The sequence below is a fragment of the Typopeltis vanoorti genome, chromosome 2, assembly GCF_054136105.1.
Source record: "Typopeltis vanoorti isolate ZY-2024b chromosome 2, IOZ_Tvanoo_1.0, whole genome shotgun sequence".
NCBI lineage: Eukaryota > Metazoa > Arthropoda > Arachnida > Uropygi > Thelyphonidae > Typopeltis > Typopeltis vanoorti.
The window spans coordinates 122,946,754-122,968,650 of NC_143550.1; the positions used below are offsets into that span (position 1 = coordinate 122,946,754).

The 21,897-nt window shown below is 35.5% G+C and overlaps 1 protein-coding gene across 1 annotated transcript in view; it reads right to left on the reverse strand.

The window, feature by feature from the left end:
- Positions 1-13,379: 13,379 nt before the first annotated feature.
- LOC150109400 (alpha-mannosidase 2-like) overlaps positions 13,380-21,897 on the reverse strand; it is a 128,960-nt gene continuing 120,442 nt past the window's right edge. Inside the window, exon 3 of the mRNA XM_090412900.1 lies at positions 13,380-20,787. Within this exon, the coding sequence (XP_090269026.1) occupies positions 17,994-20,787 (2,794 nt within the window). The 3' untranslated portion in view covers positions 13,380-17,993. The remainder of the gene's footprint in view (positions 20,788-21,897) is intronic.

Genomic DNA, 21,897 nt, shown 5'->3' on the forward strand with positions numbered 1-21,897 from the left:
TGCCAACGATACTCATTTTCGTTCAACAACTTCCTATTGTTCAAAATGAAGGAACAGATTGTACTTTGTAAATTCTTTATTTCCAGCAATATAAACATGAGTTATAAGTCACCTGAAAGATATTCGGGCACTGTAAGTATGCATCTCACCTCCTATAGTACCACACAACCTCCAGTTATTGGTAACTGGTCGACAGTTATTGAATTCGCTGCTGCTGCTACATTTCTATGCCGAAGTTCTTGAAATGTGGTGGGTACGTGTGGCTCGTAAGCAGTATCTTTAACGAATTCCCAAAGATAAAAACCGAAAGGGGTCAATCTGGATGGTGTACCTGGATGGCCACTTTTACAGCACGAGATCATCTGTCCCACTTCAACCATCTAGGATTAGGCATAGTTGTGTTGAAATGATTATGGGCATTACGGCGAAAGTTAGACGCCGCCCAATCTTGCATGAAAATGAAGTTAGCAGAGGGAACAACCAAATTTGCAACATATCGAGGTATGACATCCCAGTTACCGTTGCCTTGGCAAAGAGAAAAAGCCCATAACACGTTTGCTTTTGATGAGTTTCTTTCATGTTCAATGTTTGCACGTGAATGTTCCCATATTGTCGTGTTATGACGATTCGCTTCACCACTTAAGCGAAAAGTTGGTTCCTCAGAAAAAAGAGTCATGCTGCGAAGGCATCGTCCTCCACGTCATTCAACTTTTTTTGCAAAAGGGTAACTTTTTTTTTTTTTTTTTGTCCTCGGGATGTAAACTGCAACTTGTATCCTTTCATTCGCAATCATTTCCTGAGAACACACCATATCCTTGTTTAAGAAATTCCCAATTCCTTGCTTGTGGATTTTCTTGGGCTGAGTACGAATGTTTGTGAATTCTTTCAACATTAAATTCGAAAACACGTGGAGAACTCGGACTTTTTCGTTTATAGATGTGTCCCTATTCTTGAAATTTTTTTGTACCATGAATAAATCTACTTAGAAGAGGGATTTACGTTGAACCATAACTACGGAATTCCACTTTGCAAATTTGATAACACAAAACGCTTTCTTCGCCATTTTGTTTAATTCTTTGAGCAAACCACTGAAGGACTTTTTTGTTTCAAGCGCTTATAGCGCACTCTAGTAGCGGGTTAGATCAACTGTAGCTTACTACAATGCATAGCTAAAAAGTGCGTTTCTGAAATGTTATATCGTTCGTTTTTTTTTCCTGATTTTTTTAATGTTTATTTTGTGTTTTATATAAAACACTCAGTTTTGGTGATTAAATTAAATATTACTTTACCTTTTTTTTTTTTTATTAAATGTTTTCAAAATGGATCGCAGCGCCATCTAGAGGCAGGAGAGTGTATTTATTTAGTTCGCTATAACAATTACATTAATTAAGAAAATATATTTACAAATCTTATCAGGCAATTTATAATAATTCTATCATATGACATTTTGAAATGGTTATCTTTACATAACAAAATAGCATAAATAATTTAAAAACTTGCGCAATTTTAATATTATTCTTTTTAGTTAAAAATTGTATAACCAATGGATACAAACATTTGTGCTTATTTCAAATTACCATCACAACCTGATGGTAAATTTCATCAAGCTGATGAAACACAACCTGTAGTGTTGCACGTGACTGATATGGCGCGAGTAGAACACATACGAAAGACTATTTTTATACAGGATAAAAATTATTTATCGATCCAATCTAATATACTATAGTTTATCATAACAAATAATAGAGAATTTCTATATAGTTCAAAAAAACCGATCAGTAAATTTGGAGCTGTCTTTATGCAGCACTGATGGGTGGGATTCCACATTACTCTGGAGCCAGCAAGAGTGTCTGCCTGTGTATTTTATGAGGTTCTGGTGACTCGTAAAGCTCCGTAAATCCAAGGATGAGGAATTTATCTGTGGACTGAACCACTGTGACATCAACAGCAACGAACAAATGACAGGGGAGAGAGATTAAAGGCATTAACTGACACCAATGAGTGTCGGGACTTTTTCAAAGATGTCGACTGCCATCTAAGTGCTGTGGGCGTATGGATGACGGGAGAGTTGAACAGCTCGCAACACAGCTCTTCACTCGACCGTCGGACGCGAGGCACAAGAGAGGAGAGACGATAAAATTTCATGACTTTGAGTAAGTCTGTACTCACAAGACACCTAAAATAAAATCACTGGAAGGCCGCCAGCAACTTCCACGCGAACTTCAAGCGACCTCTAAAGTCCCGAAAGGAAGCAACTGAGATAAAAACTATTTCTACGAGCACGCTGTACCCAATGACTTGAGACAGCCAGTTACCTTGCCACATCGTAGTATTCGCACTGATATGTGTTTGTTTGTACACTGTCAGCGTCGTCTAGGGTCAAAATATTCCGCACATGACTGCCAAAAGATGTGCCAAAATCCCACTGAAAGAAAAACAGTTAAAATAGATTGCCCGTCTGCCTTTTTTCTTTCTTTTTTTTTTCTAGTACAGAGAATTTAATTATGTGCAGAGGGCGCACTTTACCAACAGTTTCATTGTGAAATCGACCAGTTCTGCTATCTCCATGGTAACCAGAGCTCTTTGGAGTAATAGGGAAAACAATACACCTGGAATATGGAAGTCTATATTTTTGGTAAAGGACTGGCCTTTTCTAGTCCTATTTGATCATGATTTTAATTATTGTTGGGAACAAAGGTAATAGTTCATAAATACTTTAATGATTGATAAATACTGGAAATTTTAACACGCCTGTAATTTAATTTTCGCGTGATGAGTAGAAGATTTGGTTTGTTGTCAATTATTAAGTTGTAATTCAAATATAAATTTTGGAGATTTGTACAGGAAATGGCGGCAGAAACGAAATAAATTTTTTCTCAAAAAGGAGAAATAATAATAAATAATAAAATAAAATTGGCCGAGGATGTTCCAGTTGTGGCTTTCGATCTTTTTTTTTTTTTAACAACTTTGTCAAAAAAAAAAAAACTCTCTTTGTATAAGGGAAGTATTAAAATAGACAACTAAAGAGTTGGCAGCGACAAGGTCGGCAACAAGTTGGTCAAGAGATGGATTGGAATCTTTCCCTTTGCGCATTAAGGACGATGATGCATCGAGACACCTGCCATAAACAATGATTGTGAAGATTTGAAAACATTACAAAAAAATTTAAAAAAGGAAGATTTCAAAAATAATTTAAATTTGTCCTTACATAGGAGTGACAAAAAATCGGAAGTCTGTGTGTACCGTGACCACCCATTTCACTGAAGAGTCCCAATCCCGCGCGCGCGCGCGTGTGTGTGTGTGTGGTGTGTTACACAAACACATATCACTTCAGGAAGATAATATACCAGTTTCAGAATTTTAAGAGAAATTTATGAGTATGTACCCCCACTTTCTCTCTCTCTCTCACGCACACACACACACACAAATAAATAAATATTTTATAAGGTACTAGGGGGATTCTCCCCCCCTGGCGCCTACGGCGCCCCCCAGTTCCGGGCTGGTAAGCCGGTAAGACAAAAAACGTGACATACAAACGTTTCAAATTTCGGCTTATCTTTATAGTAGATATGTAAATATTATTTAATCAACTTTTAAAGCCTTCAAAAGGGGGGAAAGGAATGTCATGTGATTTGGGCCCAAGCTTAAAGAGAGTCAAATACATTCGTGTTTTTGGCATTTAATGTTTCACAACTTTTTAATGTGTACATCCCTAACGGATGCCAGTGTTTTATTCGATAATTAATGCATGAGCACAGTAAAAAATTTAAGTTTAAAATATTTCTTGCTTTTCTTGGAATCTCATTCTATTTTCATGTCATTTTTTATCTTTAATTATTAATATGGTTTCTCATTATGGCTAGGGAAGTGTGTTCGTGCGCCAGAGCGGTGGCAAGCTTTGAAATCCAGTATTAGATAAGTAGATAATAATACCCCCCCCCCCTTGAGAACCGTAGTGATGTAAATACGAATAAACGTAATTTCGAAATGTTTTAAAACCTTAACACCAGATGGCGCCACTAAGTAGTCGTTGTTCTCTTTTTCGAAGACATGAGATGATGAAGAATCAAATCCCAGGTATACACAGTGCCGCGCAGTGGGTAGGAGGCGCCCTTGTGCAAAACGTTTTCAGCGCCCCCATAAAATAAATTTCCATGAAAAAGTTTTACGAAAAATTTTACTTTGTTAAAAGTACAAAACAGTTTTTACGCATACATAACGATAAATTTTATTTAACAATTTAAACTAAAAATAGAACATTGTAATCACTAAAATTCATTAATAATCTTTCTCTTGGCGCATACAGTGTGTGTGTGTGTGTATATATATATATATATATATAAAAACAAAAATTACTTTTATTTTAATATAAAAAGAAATATTATTACATAACAAAGATAATTTGGAGATATGCTTTTAACTATATAACAATTAGTATAAATCTACATTTATTTTACATATTTATCCGTCTTGCTTTAGCCGCCACAAAATTTTTAATAATATCTTTAATGTCTAATGAATCCATAATATTATTTTCAATTGATATAATTGATAAATCCGTTAGATGCTCTTCAGACATTGTTGACCCCAAATAATTTTTTATTAGTTTGTTTAGAAAAACTTCTTTCCCGTGATGCTACGGATATTGGTACATACATACATCTTCAAGGCCCACCTTTCCTAATTGGGTTGTGGGACCAACAGCTGCAAGAGGAACTTCCAATGGTCACAATCCTCTGCCACCAAGCTCAGGTGTTCTGGTGGGATTCCCAAACGTGTCCACCCAAGGTTTTGGATATAATCTATCCAGCGAGTCCATGGCCTTCCACGTGGCCTCCCACCCTCTGGCTTGGCAAAGAGGGCCTGCTGAGGGAGCCTCTCTCTGATGCTACGGATATTGGTACATACATACATCTTCAAGGCCCACTCTTCCTAATTGGGTTGTGGGGGCAACAGCTGCAAGAGGAACTTCCAATGGTCACAATCCTCTGCCACCAAGCTCAGGTGTTCTGGTGGGATTCCCAAACGTGTCCACCCAAGGTTTTGGATATAATCTATCCAGCGAGTCCTTGGCCTTCCACGTGGCCTCCCACCCTCTGGCTTGGCAAAGAGGGCCTGCTGAGGGAGCCTCTCTTGTGGCATTCTGACCAAGTGCCCGTACCAGCGTAACTGTAATCTCTCAACACGGAGAAGCAGCGGTTGAGTAATGAGGGTTTCCCGAATTGCAGAGCTTCTGACTCTGTCGAGTTTTGTCAGCCCGCAACCCCTCGAACGAACCTCATTTCAGCCGCTTGGATTCGTGTCCGCATTCTTTCGGTCATTACCCAACTCTCATGACTAGGTGAGGACAGGGACATAGACTGTATTGAAGACAGCCAGCTTTGCCTTCTGGCTTAACTCCCGCTTCAGTACTACCGAACGGCCAAGCTCCCGCAATATTGAGCTTGCTAAGCCAATTCGAGTATCTAACTCTACGTCCGGATATTGGTAATGTTAAATAAATACGCATTACGATCGTAGTATTTGGAAACGTGTCGGTTAATTTATTTTCGTGTATATATATATATATATATAATTTAAAACATCCTCAGGATCCGACTCTTTTTTAATAAAACATTGCAAACTTTTTAATTCCTCAAATTCATCCCATGAATATCGCGATTGTCCGAATCTTGATTGTCGCTCAGTTTTAAGTGCAAATCTTTACAATGTTTCATTAAATCTTCAGTTATTGTACAGGGTGTCCCAAAATTCACGCAAGAAGTAATTTTGATAGAAAACACAAGTTTTTAATTAAAAATTGTAATTTCTTATTGATTCATAAAGTATATAGTATAGGGTTATGCATGGAATAGCATATCGGGTAAATGGCCTCCACAGCTTTGCTGGCACATACGCACTCTTTTGTCGAAATTTTCCATGACAGTTTTGCATAAACGTGGCTGAATTTCGTTGATACAGCTCTCAACGTCCTCCTTCAAGGCGTGGGTGGTCGTGGGCTTGTTGGCATAAACCTTATACTTCAAAAAAAACCAAAGAAAAAAAAGTCCAACGGCATTAAGTCACATGATCTGGGCGGCCAATTCTGATCACCAAAACGGGAAATTACACGACCAGGAAATGACTCATGCAGTAATTGAATTGTTTCTCGGGCTGTATGTCATGTGGCACCGTCTTGTTGAAACCACATGTCGTCCACATCCATATCTTGCAATTTAGGCACAAAAAACTGGATTATCATGTCGCGATAGCGAGCACCATTAACTGTTATTGTCTTACCAGCCGCATTTTCGAAGAATGGACCGATGATGCCTCCAGACCAAAATCCGCACCAAACAGTGACACGTTGTGGATGCATTTGTTTCTCAACAATCCCTCGTGGATTTTCTGAACCCCAAATGCGACAATTTTGTCGATTAACAAAGCCATCAAGATGAAAATGAGCCTCATCGCTGAAGATGATTTTGTTCGAAAAATAAGCATCCACTTGTTGTTGTTCCATAATCCATTCAACGAACTCTCTTCGCTGTGTGTGGTCAGTAGGCTTCAGTTCTTGAGTCAATTGAACTTTGTAAGCATAAAGATGCAAATCTTTCGTGAGAATACGCTGTAGAGAGCTTCTCGAAATGCCCAATTCAAGACCACGGTGCCGAATTGATGTTCCTGGACTCTCAGCAACACTCTCACGAACTGCTTCGATGTTTTCTGTTGAACGACTTGTTGAAGGACGGCCAGAGTGTATAAGATCACTAATTGATCCAGTTTCCTTGAATTTTTTAATTAATCTTTACACAGTTGATGAAGTTAAATCACTATTCCTACCATATTTTGTACGAAAATTGCGAACTGTAGCTGCCAAACCTTCATTATTTTTAAAATGTTGCTCAACAATGAAAATGCGTTGTTCTTTCGTGTAGCGCTCCATTTTTAATAAGCCTGAACTGTCAGCTGTCACGCTGTCTTTTTTGTTTTCTCGTTGGCAACACTTTACCGCACAGATGGCGCTAAATTTAAATCTTGCGTGAATTTTGGGACACCCTTTTAGTTATTGTCGTGTGTAAAATCGCGAAGAAAAAAATTAATTTTAAAATTTTGTTTACGATCATGCGTTGTCTCATCTGATGCTTCGTAACCGAATATATATAAAAGTGTTATTTTGCGAATGTCTTGAAAAATGGGATCAATTTTTAAGATCGTTTGCTACTTCTTTTGCAGCTAATAATATTTTCAAAATATTGGTCTGCTCGGCGAGTATTTAATTCTTGTATAACATAATCGAGATTTTCTGTAATTTTTCCTATATCAAATGTCGGATTCTGCATTATTTTGCTTGCAACTTTTACGAGACTTAAGATTTCGTACCAAACATGAACATAGCAAATAAATTTAAACGAATAAATCTTTGAAATTAAGTTGTCTGCCTGAACTCTAGAATCGATATCTTTAGTTTCATTTTCCGTAATATCAAAAAGAGCCTGGTAAATTTCCTTGATATTATTTTTAAGTGTCTTTATTGCTTTATTTTTTTATTTATACAATTTTCGCTGAGTCGATGCTTACTCTGTGATATAAAATCTATGGTAATATTGATAACGTTTCACTTCAAACAAATTATAATAAAACTAGTGATGTATTAAAAATATCGTTAGATTATTAAGAATTCATAATAATTTGACTGATTTTAAATTTCATTTTTATTGCATTAACTATAATTTGTAATTGTGTAATTTATATAGTAAGATATAATTGAATAATAAGAAAATTGGTATATATATATATATTTTTTTATTTCCCATGGTGAAATGGCGCCCCTCATCCCCAAGCGACCTTGTGCGGGGCACAATCGCACGGTTCGGCCCTGGGTATACAATTATAGAAGCCTACAAGACTGTTCTTCTTCGTACTTTATTCCTTCTGCATATCAACAATCTTCTCCAATTATAAGTTCAATCGACTGAAATATAAATATACTTACTCAAAATAAACATCAATACTCATATTTCATTACCCCGTTTGATTCAATATTTGTGTGCAGTATTTCTGAAATGCATGAAAAAAAAGCACATTTCTTGCATTTCAAAATTGGCAATTTCAGTTAATACAATATTCTATTTTATTTTTCATTTACTTCAGAGTAGTCTATCTAGTTATAAGTTTTAAAAGATAAAAAACTGGCGAATAAATAAGGAATCTACTCACAGCAAATTTACTCAAATAAATTAGTTACCAAATTATATTTGTCAATGTATGCTACATTTTTAGAAAATGCCGACTATGTGGAATGAAATTGCAAAGTCTCGCCATCTAGTGAGCAAATTCGTCACTATTTCAATATTACCGTTCGGTTGCAAGTAAGATTTGTTTGATTTTCCGATGAAACTTCTGTTTGCCAGTTTCTAGAAAAATGTACTCTAGCACTATCCTTCTAAGATTTTATACATTGTTTTTTTATTTTTGTACAAGGGAATATTAATAGGCATACAGCATATCTCTGCAATTGGGCAGTATACTAGCAGTGAATTTCATCGCATCAATCACGTGTAAGTGCATAATAATCGTTGTATCATATTCGATTATTAGTTTATGTTACTTGGTAACATATTGCCGCTGTTTTCGGGATTTTTAGATCGTGTTTCACCGAAATCAACAGAACAGTTTAGGATCACTTTCAGTCAGAAGCTACTGTCGACCTACTGTTCCTTCAGCGCTCCATCAAAAAGACATTCTCAACATGCTTTTGATTCATCTCTTAATTTAAAGAAGACAATCGTCGGTCCGTCAATCCCTTTATCTCTACGGGTGTATTTACTCTCTTTAGGATAAATATTTTGGTCTCCCATGTGAAATTCTTTCGGAGAGTTTTGAATCCTTTATGGAACATTTGAATCTTTAAGCATTTAAATGTAAATATCCAAACTGTTCCATAAATTGTTAGTTTAAATATTTTTGGAACTGTTATTTTTAAATGTGAAGAAATTATTTTGTGCAGATCTTTTGGTGATAATGAATTTAAACAGAAAACAGGAAAGATGCTCAGAGAAAGAAGCATTACCCTAACCTAGGTGCACCTAAAAGGACTAACTTCAGTAAATGAGGAGAATACCAAAGAAACGAGAAAAAGGATCCAATAGAAACGAAATAAAATAAAATTTGCCATTGTGCAAGTTAGATAGAAAGATCTAGAATAATTTCTAGATCCGACATGTCGAAGTGTTTTATTTTCTAAGAAATGTTGATTTTTTTCAAATCAGGAACGAAATACAGCATCTTAATTCATTTTAACCCCCAAAATATAATAAATAAAATAATGTGCACGTAGGTTTCTGTGGTTAAGCAGTTCTATGGGAAGTTTTGATATCGGGACCGCATTATAATATAATAAAAAGGTTAATAATAATCAGGGGTGGTGGTACATGAAAGTTTTATACAACAAAAGCCATACTGGATGTTTTTTATAACTTCACAGCTGTTAAATAATTGAGAAACCAGAATACAAATAGTCAATTCGTTACTGTATGCGTATTGGAACATTACTGGTTGTTGCTATCACGTGTGTTATATCCTAGGTCCGTTAAATTTTTGATGAAGGCAGAGACTATACTTGAAAATTACTCCTTGATTTTGATTGCATTGTGTAGGAATCCTAAGCATTTGTGAGGCTTCAATTTTCTTGTAAAACAGTTATCAATATATGAATGTTTGTCTGTTGCCAGCAGTGGCGGCCGGTGAAAATTTTAATTGGGAGTGCTGCATATACTAAAAACACTTTTTTTTTTCCTAATGAGTAACGAATTTATTAATAAATAAATTTACATGTTAAAAATTGCTTTATGAAAAATATTTCATCCTCACCACTAACAAACACCAATAATAAAAATTTCGTATCAATAGCAATGACAAGCACAAACGAATATCGGCGTTAGATCGCAGTGCATTTGTTTTGTGTAACGATAATTGAAAAAATATAATTCTTTTCATATTTTCAACAGTGACACTCGTAATAATTCAGCCTTGTGTCTATAATAAATAAATAATTATATGTTATTTTAACAAAATAAAATAAGATTTACAAAATATAGTTCACCACACACATGCACCAATAATAAACGTTTCGTATCTCACAGAAATAACGTGCGTATGGATACTAAAAATACACTGCCGTTTAAGCAGTTACAGTTGGGAATGACGTAACTGTGTATTGACAAGCGCAAACTATCGGCGTTAGAGCATTTGTGTCGTAATGTAAAGCGTTAATGGAACAATTCCAATTATTAACTATTCAATCAATGACAAAACATACAGCTTATGTTTTGTCATTGATATAAACATATATATCAATGACAAAACATATATAAACACAAACAAATTTTAATTTTTTCATTTTTTCCTTCGGGGTGCTGCAGTGTTTATGTACGGGCCGCCACTGGTGGCCACAGTACTTGGTGGCCAGTAGTGGCTGTGTGGAATGTGAAATCTGATTTGTGCTCCCTTGTCTTTTCGATGTCTTTCAGCCGTTCAGACATGCGGATCTCTCCAGACCTTTCTGTCTGGCCTACATAAATAAAAAATTCCACAAGAGCAATGAATCGCTTTGTTTTTTCATAGGGGTGATGTCGTAGTTTGGTGGGTATAGGAATCTCGATATTTTTTGTAAAGGTTAAAAAAAAATAATTTCATGTTGTACTCGCGGAGCAACCCAGCCGCTTTGTCTGTGATATTCTTGATGTACGGCAGCATGGTTGCATTCTTGTTTAAGTAAGGGAGTTGCAGGAGATGTATTATTAAGAATTTTATCATCGTCTTGGGTTCAAAACTATTAAGTGCGAGGTTCTGTCTCAGGTAGTTCTTCATTTCTTTTAAGTGATGTGCTTGATATTTGTATATCATATGTAAAGTTTTAATTATGTCTATCTTTTGTAATGGATTGTGGTGTGAAGCAGCATTTAAAAATATTCCCGTTATGGTGGGTTTTCTGTATATGGAGAAGGATAACCTTCTTTCCTCTTTGTTTACTTCGACAAGGATATCAAGGAAAGGTGGTGTTTTTTTTGTGTGTGTGTGTGTGTGTGTGTGCGTGCGTGCGTGCGCTGTTCTAGTTCAAGAGTGAATGCTATATTGGGATGCAAATTGTTTAGATAATATTTAAAAGCAACCAGCTCATCTACTATTCCCGACCAAATGATATCATCGACATAACGCAACCAAATTTTTGGTTTCTTCTGATAAGTTTTTAATGCATTTGTTTCGAAATTTTCCATAAACAGGTTGGCTGGAGAAAGGGTGGGGTCAACTCATGGCAAGTTCTACCTTTTGTTCCCAATATTTGTCTCGAAAAATAAAAATGGTGTTTTCCATGCAGTTTGAATAGTCCTGCAGTCCGGTGGCTATAGATTTCCAAGTTGATCCACCGTGTCATTTCTGGGTACATTGGTGAAGAGACGGACTATATCGAAGCTTGCTAAGATGTCTGAAGATTCTATTGTATATTTATATATATATATATTTTACCTTTTCAGTGGAATGTAAGCTGTTCTTTACAAATGACTGTTTTTCCAATGTGTAGTGATATCAGGTTTCACAGATATTTCGCTAAGTCAGAGAATCTCTCCCATCTACAAATACATTGATAATAACTGTTTTAAAAGAAAATTTAAAGAAGCCTCGCAAATGCTTAGGAACCCTACACAGTGCAGTAAAAATCAAGGCTTGATTTTACATCGTGTGGTCTGCCTTCATCAAAAATTTAACTGACTCGGACCTCGGATATAACAACGTGAGCCACAGAAAGTGACAACAACTAGCAATGTTCCAATACGCATACAGTAACGAATATATCATTTTGTATTTTGGTTTCTCAATTATTTAACAGCTGTGAAGTTATAAAAAAACATCCAACATGCGTAATTAATTGTTAATAAGCTTTTGTTGTGTAAAATGTATGTCCCATTACGCCCTGATGATTTAGGTCTTACGACGTACGAAACTTGTCGCGTTTTAATTGCTCATTTTTATTAAACTCTTTATTTACATCATAATGTGGTCTCAATACCGAAAACATCCCACTGAAGAAAAAATAAATAAATAAACTGTTGGATTGCTATTGGTTTTAATATTCTTACTCGTCGCTTACTTCCCCACACAACAGCACTATTGGAGTTAGTAATTTCTCTTGTGTGCACTTCTGTTTTTTTTAATTTAAAATACGACTAGCTTCGTTCATAATTAAGGGATATCGTAATTGTGAAAACAGAAGTTCAAAGTAAAAAATAGTTGAAAAATAGAAATACACCGAAGCAGAAATCATAAAGAGAAAACTTCATCACCCCTCTCTTTAATTTGAACCCTAACATGGACTGATAGATAGGAAGAGATCTGAAGCTCTGTGATATTTTGTAAGAGTCAGAGTGGATTCAAAGTCCCTCAAATAATATTAATAATCACTTAAGTACAACCCCTGAAATACTTATTTAAAAAAAAAAATAATAATAATAAATAAATAAAATGTTTTCTGTGAGTTTTCACTCTTTCACACTGATTTTCTAGGCTTTAACCAGACGATGTCGTAATATAATTGACAGAGAAATGTCTTCCCCCCCCCCATAAAATCTTATTAAAGATAGTTAAATACAGTACTATGAATTGTGCCTTTTCTTGACTATATTTTCGGTGCTGCCACTTAATATTAACAGGTCTTAAATGGAATTTTTCGACTTTAAAGATATTTTAATAACTGCCTAACATAGGAGATTATTCGTTGATCCCTTTTTAATATCCTAGCTTAAGCTAGTATGCGACTTCGTCTTTCTTACTAATACCAGAATGCTCTTCGTGCAGCTTAGAAAATGCATTAATAAGAGATCAAGAGTCTGGTACGATGGCGCAGACTATTTGGTATCTGAAAATTGAAGATTAAAAAAAAAAAAAAAGAAAGAAACTGTAGTCTATCGGCTTACCATCTTGACTGCAAGCTACAAGGTATTCTGAGTTTAATTATCTTCGAATCAGCTTTACATTTACAAGGGTTCCGTTTATTAACGGGGAAAAAAAGCGAATTAAAATGGCTTTATTTTATAAAAAATAATTATAACTGCGTGTGTATGAAAGATTTACTTAAATCCTCCTATTCGTATTTTTAAACTTATCTAGAGAATGAATTTTGTATTTAATAATTTGTTTTTCACAGTATAGTTTTCTATATAGTGTAAATATGCATAAATATTCACAAACGTGTAAATATTCATAAAACTATTACTTCATTTTCACAAACTAGCTGCAGTTGAATTCACTCATTTAGTCACGAGGCTATTGTTCGTTTGGTTGATGTGACGTCATTTGCACTTGCGCGTTATGTGTCACCAGAGTAAACAACACAAACGAGTCATTATATACAGAGCATATTTTATTAATAGTCATCTCTACTACATTATTTATACGTATAGAGTAGAGTCACCTTTGCATACGTTGCATGTATACACATACGCGCACACATACATACATACCATATATTAATTTCTAATTACACACAGCATTTTAAAAGCCACTACATAACTTCCAGTGCTTTGTGGTAACTCAAGTATTACGAGAACTACTTACATACCCTTTGTATCACATATCCACCCGTGTTGTTCCTACATAGGAATCAATAAAGTAAACTATCTGATACAGATAGAATATCGATGTACCTGTTAATATACAGATCCACACGATTAACTGTTCCAGATTTCTCAAAAATAGTGAGTAGATATGGATCTAACATATATATATTTTTTAATTTACTTCTGTATTCAGTCAGTTTGACAGCATGAACAAAGTAGATATATAACAAGTTCCATAATAATACCCTACTTTCATTTTCTTTCTTCTGTACGTCGAAATTCACTGTACACAAATTATATAAAATATTTGTTTTTAGTACATTTACAATTCATAAGTGTTTTTTTTTTTTTCCTCCGTTCCTCTAAAAGATTCATTAATGTTCAGTATATGTGTACATATGTATCATGTAGTTTTAACCTTAAATGTAGGTGGAAATTTTTAAATTTATATTTTTAAATGAGAAATAAATTTCAAATATCAATATAAAAAGGAATAATATTTAAAATAAAATATTATATTAAAATTATTATTTTTTTTTTGAAATAATGATACTAAATAGTTATCTTTAATAATTCACCATTTACTATATTTCATAATTATTTATATAATGAAAATGGTAGCAGTTCTGTTTATCTCGGGAGAAGGATGAAACCATGCGAGGGTGATGGATGGCAATGCTGTAGCGGAAGTTCTGAGGCTCGGCAATTGCTGTTACCCTCCTGCCACATGATCAGAGCTTTAATAGCTCAATAACACCTTATCCCTACACTGTCCTCTACAAACAACCGGGAAGATGAAAGCATTCTTGCTTCATCCCTTTAAGCCAGTCCTTATAAAGACTTCTGTATTATCTGTTATTAAGATACAGAGTGATTATAGTGTAATGCTCAAAATTTCTGATTGCATTAATTTTTTATATGAAATTAAACAATTACCGTTTTTTTTTTTTTTTTTAATTCAGAATTCTAGAGATATTTAAAAACTCCCATCAAGATAAGTTTCAGGACTGTGCGAGGTTTCGCATGAGGACAGACTGATGATTTGTGGGTTACAAAAATTAACAGATAGAAGGAAGAGAGAAATGATAGAAAAATACAGATGCCAAAAGGGTTTTATGAAATGGAGGTGGGAAGAAAGTTGCTATATATGGTGCGGGAGGGGGGGGGTACTGTTATTTTGGATTTAAGGATGAACTGAAGTTATGATACCAGTGTATTATGTCTGTTTTTTGCGTGTATTCTAATTGCCAGTTTGCGGGATGAAAAACCAGAATTCCTGAGAAGATGGGGAGGGGGTGAATGAGTGGAATAGGTTGCTCGAGATGGTTGTCAGTGAATCAGTTTAAGAAAAGGTATGATAGCTATTGTGTGAATGAAGGCGAGTTTGATTTTGAATACATGTAGGCAGTATAATAGATATCGTGAATAATGTTTGCGTGGTCTCCCATGATGAATCTTTGAACTCCATGAAGATACCTGTTTTAACAATAATAATAATTTGTTACCAAATTCTGCTAGAACGTTGTTATAATATGAACGGTTGGTTCCGTTTGGACTATTCCATTTTAAAATTAGGGGACAGTCAGCATTCAGGAAGAATAATTAATTTTGTAATTGTAATTATATTAAAGATGAATGTATGAGTATGAAAAGTTTTATTTTTCGTTTATTTCAGTAGCCATAGGCCACGACTTCCTAACAATCAGCGTTGGAGTCCAACTTTCGCAAGAAATATTTGTAATCAAATAAATAAAAATTAAAATAATAATGGTATCATTATTATTTTAATAAAAACAATGATTTACTTGAAGCTAAGAAATAGTTTTGTTTTGAATTCCTGGAGCTCTTTTTTTTTTTTTTTTTTTTTTTTTTTAAGAATTCCCGAGATCATTGAATCACAGTCTGGAAAGTATAATTTTAATAAAAAGGAAAAGAAAAAGGAAAATACTCGACTCTTAATAAAAAAAAAAAAAAAAAAAAAAGTCCATGATTTATGTGATGCAGTTTACTACTGTTCAGTGCATTCTAATTTCACTCCTATTCATTAGATGGCAGCACGAGTCGAAAGTAATTTTCAATTGGTTGGTTACTTTTAATCAAAATGTTGAGATTATCGATTATTCTTCGTCTGCTCGCGTTTTTTTTTTTTTTTTTTTTTTTTTTTTTTTTTTTCCCTCCACAAAAGATCGCTTTTTGTTTCTTTGGTTGGTAAATTCGATAAATAATAACTGTTATAATATCACCGAGCTCTCACTTTCTCAGTATATATATAACTTAATTTCCCACTCAATCTAGGATTCGTCGATGACGCTACTATATGCAAACATTCATGAAACTAATATGTATTATAATGTTTATTTAATCTAGAATAAATGCTGCAAGTTAAATTGGCGAAATTATACTTCAGAGAAATGGAATACGTGGTTGTTTATTTCAAAGAGTGATAATGGCTTTTTTGAACGGTTAATATTTACGAAGTCAAATGCACAGAATTATTTTCGGACAAGTGATTTCACACCATTGGTGGTGGATTTTAATATCCTCTCGCTGTGTCCTGCCTGATAAAGGAGCAAAAAAAGTTTTCTGCGTAACCGTCTCCGGATGGAAACTTCCGTGTTAGTTCCTGTGATAAGATTTCTTCGAAACCCTCGATCACATGACTGGTCGAGTGAACTTTTTATTTTTATTTTTTTTAAAGACAGCATCGTTTCTTTTAAACATATTAACTATGCTGATTCAATGCTGAAGTTAACTAGATATTCTCATTTAAATATGAATGTAGCCATTAAAAAAAAAAACTATTAATCATTTCAAATGCTATTTATATTCGAATTTTACTATTCAACTTTATTCAAATTTAATTGCATCTCTTAAGTAAAAAAAAAAAAAAAAAAGATTAATATAAAAAATCTGAAAACACTATATCAAAACTGTAAATGCTTTAAGACACCTTTTTAAATTTTGAATAGAGAAATTGAAATGCCACATTTAAGTTAAGGACTTAGTTCTTAGTAACTGTACTGTTGTTTCAAATCATTTTTATTTAATATTCTGTAACTAACTTTACTTTGATGTTAATCATAGAAATGGACTAGAGCTATCAATAACTAGTATTATCCGATGGAACTAACTTTACGTATTTATATTCACATGAAATTTCTTCTTTCATTTTACATATATATACAGTCCATTTTTGAGATTTTTTTTTATTAAACTGTTCATATTACTAAAAAATTAAAAAGTAATAAATTTTCATGTACCGTGTAAAACAACACGATCTTTTTTTTCTCGATGCATCATGTCAAATTGAGATAAAAGATTTTACATCATTTTAGCACACATCTGTTAAACTATGTATGTCAGATTAGTTCAGTAGAAACTTACTCCCAGCAGCAAATAGATTTTATATACAATATAAAATTACTGAAATTATCTATTGCGTTAAAACTGGATCTATGCATGCGCTGAATCTAAGACGAAATACATTCAGACATACTTGCTAATAACATTATGCAACCTGAGTTACTAAGTCGGCTAAAAAGTTGATGTTAAAAAAAATAATAATAATAAAAAAGAAAAAAATAAATAAAAGAAAAAAGAAAGAAGATTCATTTTCTTCAATTAAAAAAATCTTTAGAGAATCAAAATAAAACTGAACACGGACATTTCTATAGAAAAATATCAACGATTTAGAAATTATGGTGGTAATAGAGAATGAGTACAGATCAGCAGATCTCGGAATGGAGGATAAGTCAGAATTATTGCTTTTGAAGTAATGTCAAGCAAAAAAAAAAAAAAAATCTTAATTTTGGAGAAATTGAAGTAATTTTGAATTCAAAAAGGGAAGTAGTGGAAAAGAGTTATTTCCTGTTTGGGCTTTGGATGCACCATTGGACCAACAGAACCTCAAATATTTCCCATTTGCAGAATAGATCACATGCTATTTTAGGACAATCCGGAATATTTCCACGCTAAACATACATGAGATTTTGTGTTTATCAAACAATCTGCAAAAATAAATATCTTTACTATCAAAGCAGCAGTTCCAAGTTCGATCTCACTGGATCGGGTGGAACGTAGCACCCATTGAAAGGTTCCTTAAAGATCATTTGCTTCCATTGTAAACTAGTAATTCCGAAACTCTGCAACAACAAACTTGATTGTTCAAGCGAAGGCTTAACAGACTTATTCCGATGATCTCCTTGGCTATCTTTACACACGAGTCCATTTCTTCCCCAGTGATGTACGAAAAATAGTTTCTTTAACTAGATTACCAGTTTAAGTGATAAATTAATATTTTTCCCCCGTACATCTGAGGCAATAAATACATTCATCATTAAATTAGAGCATGGCATCCGGCAACAGATCTAGGAATGAATGCTTTGACCCGTTTTTATGTTACCGTACGAAAGTGACGTTATACGAGTAGATGTCCATGGGAGTGACTTGGATGGCACTGAAATTCTTCACCTTTTCTATACTGTGAATTCCCGTCAACGACGTCCTATAGATGGATTCGATGTTAAGGTGTTTCATATTTACGGCACTTTCGGAAATGGTCCCGCAAAGATCAGAGACGGAAGTGTGAAACGCGCACGAATATGACTTCCGGTGGAGTATTAATAAGCTACTATTGGACGGAACTTGAAAGTCGTCGGAAACCGGAAGTGTGCGAAGATTCATCAGATGTACGTCGCACGGGAAGGATCCGTCTAGGAAACTAATACTACCCTTGAGAGGGCGCTGAACGTTTCCATTTGTTGCCAATACAATCGGCGGATAATTCATCGTAGAAGACAGAATGTGGGCTGCCAAAGAAAGATTCGGAACTTCATCGGCCGGTGGAGATTCATTTCGCTTTTCCAACAATAGCCAGAACATGGCCAATGTCTTTTTATTGTCCAAAACACCTTCTCCAAGACCTCTATTATCATCGTATCGCAAGCGACGATCGAGCATCACCTCTAACCACCCACTCCTAACACTTGCACAACCATGTGCATGGGAAGTTAGTAAGGTGAAACGTGATTGGCTGTCCTCGATGTATGCAGATGACGTTACCGGATAATAGTTGGCCTCCACGGGCAGCTGCTCCTGTCTGTACCGTTTGGTCATCTGGAAACCGTTGGAGTCTGTGTAAAAGACGTTATCTGTCTTCAGGTCTGTCTGGAACCTCATGAAAAGTTCAATGTTCGATTCAACTTGCTGACTGAGGTCAAAGATGTTCTCCAGTTCAATTCCGTGACCCAAAGGTCCTGCAGTGTGGTAGACTCGACTGGTTAGTGTGATCAGACCCGGATAAATCGCAGTAACTTCTGACGACAGCATACCTTTTATGACTCTGATGATGGGAAAGCGTCCAGAGATGTTTTTCACCGGATCGATAGCGTTAGGCTGAAACAAATACGCTCCACTGCGGAAATCTTCGGATTTGTAAGCTTGAAAGGCGAGGTCCACTCGGTTTCCAACGCCTTCTGATTTTAATTTCAAATACTGTATCAGTCCTGTGTGTTTGGAGAACTTGGCTGTGATTAGAGGAGAACTCAATTCGATGTCTTCGTCTGTCGGATTCTGGAAGGAGAAGATAGAATCTGCAGGCTTCTTGGCATGGGCATCGTTTACCATGACCGTCACGATGGATCGATTTGCCTCAGTTCGGGTGAGTTTTTCTCCAGCCAAAATGGTGTACGTGGACAAAGTTAGAGGTGTTAGATCAGCCAAGAAGAGTACTTCATAGACATCGCCCAATACTTCTGCAGATCCATTCCAAGCAGGATTAATTTGGATAGGAATCTCTTGATCTAAAGCATCTACCACCTTTACAAAGGGAGTCTTCACCTTAATTCTGATTGGTTCCTGACGTCGTTGAATCTTTGAATTGAAGATGGCGATCTTTCTTCCCGTCTGGGGAATACTCAAAGGGATCTTCTGAGGAAGGCTTTCGAAATTAGCCCTATCCACATCCGGATACAAATATGCAGTCATAGGATGAGCTGGTTGAACATCCACCGGCCTTCGAATTTCTTCTTCGCTTAGAATGTAAAGGGCCGAATGAGCAATTACCCCCATGGTTTCGCGAAGCCCACGAAACATTCTCATCCCATAATCCAACATCACTGGTTCCTTAGACGTTCCCGTAATTGCGTCATGGTGCTGAAAGAGACCTAAACTGTCGCGCGCAAGCGACAAATAGTTGTACTCTTGGTCCATACGTTGTCGTAAACGGACGTTACCCTGTTGTCGTACGTACGTCCGAGCCAGACTGTACAAAATCTCTGCACTTCGAAGCCAGTGTTCAAGGTCACGACACAGATGTTTCCAAAATGGTCGCGTGGTGAAGTATCCAGTCCAATAAGAAGGACGTCCTTCTCCGTAAATATCCCCATAAGAGAAAAAGTCTCCGACAAGACTAGGAAATTTGCTGTCACTAAGTTTCATCATTCTCCGACGCACTTCGGCAAAGTAGTCCTTCAACGTTCCGAACTTGACCTCGGCATACCAATCCTTTCGAGAATTAATGTAAGCGAAGAGTTCTTTGTAATTCTGGTACTGCTGATCCCATTCGATGTCGTGGTTGTAACGGAAGTCATCTCCCAGAGGCACTAGAGCAACATTGTGAGGAAACAACGAACCAATTCGACCATACTGACCCAACAAGACGTCCGCTCTTTCCTCGAGGTTCTCCGGCGTGATGGGAGTCGCTCTGCTCTCAGAATACTCTCCCGCAATTCGTCTGAAGTCGAATTGCAAACATACGTCCGTGTCTGGACCGCACGTATGTTTGATGCTGTACAGGTCAAAGGGCGCCATGTGGTAGAGAATGTCGGAATTGTTGTTGGCATCGGGACTATCGAAAAGCTGCTTCCACCAGAAATCCAGCTGCTGCCGTTCGGCAAGGAACTGCTTCCAACCGTAGTGAGTTCTTTGTATGACGCTGTCTTTGATTCCTGCCGACCGCAGCAAGTAGGCAAGAGTACCAGAGTGTCCGAAAGGATCGATCGACCATCCTTGGTTGGGAAAAACGCCAAGATTCGTCTTAAGCCAATGATGACCTTCAATAAGCTGATCAACAATGGCATGGTAATGGGCGGGACCCTCGTCTGTCATCACCCATCCACCAGTAACCATCTCTAGTTGGCCTCTCAGTAGAAGCTGCTTTGTCTGTTCACGAAGGTGCAATCTGTTCTTGAGACTGAAAGAGACAGAAATAAACATCAGATCATACGACGAATTCAACCTTCCATTTACAGTAATGAGGTAGTACCATGAAGAAAAAGTTTGAATCTTTCTGATCACGGAAAAGTTGAACTTTCCGTCTATCAACATTAAATACACTATTTCTATATTCTATGTAACATTCACAAATACAATTATTAAATCATTGGGTGATGATCAAATTATAATTAAGAAAGTTAGCTCTTTTCGTTAGTTACAAGTCATACATAAATAATTTTCTGATCAGAACAGCAAATTTAACCAAAGATATTTCAATATTATTTAATATTATTGCTATCATTAAGATACTCTACCATAGAATTCACTGTTTCAGGCAATATTTATAGTGTCAGAATTAAGGATCGCGACATGTGGCAATTATCTACCATACTCTGCTCCCCGGATGCCTATTGAAAATCAGTGAGTCTTTTGCCAGCTACCTGTGATCATTTAGTCATTTGGCCGCCACCGGTCTTCAAAACAATGCTAAACGACTTCGCCTATCCCCTTTAGGGGAATAAAAGACGTTAGCGGATTATTATTTAAATATTTAATTAAATAATAAATTTAACTTTTCTGAAAAATTATTTCTATTAATCGAATGATTTTTTTTAAACTTAAGATGCATTTGCTATTTAAATCTTCGGTCAAAATGTCAATATTAAATTCATCTACCGCAAACTCATGATAAACAGAAATTAATAATTCTGCTTTATCAATAAATTATGATATGTATGCTATTTAAGAACACTGTAATAAAAACATGAAACTTAATCAAATCTCCAATAAAAATAATAATGTAATTTTTGTCTGCAAATGTGTTTGATATTATTTCTTTTATCAAATGCTCCATTAATTCAACTCCAACTTGCATTGCGAAAGGTTTCAGAATTCACCATCTGCATTCACGAAAAGTGGAAATGGCAATTCCACACGTCACAGTGCGAGACACTGCACGTGACAGTCATATGACATTTTATCGAATTTTGGCCAAGTCACCGCTATTCGTTTTCGTCTGCCAGAATGCATTCCATTTTAAATGCAGCTTAATAATAATAATAATAAAAAAACATTCTAGAAATTTCTA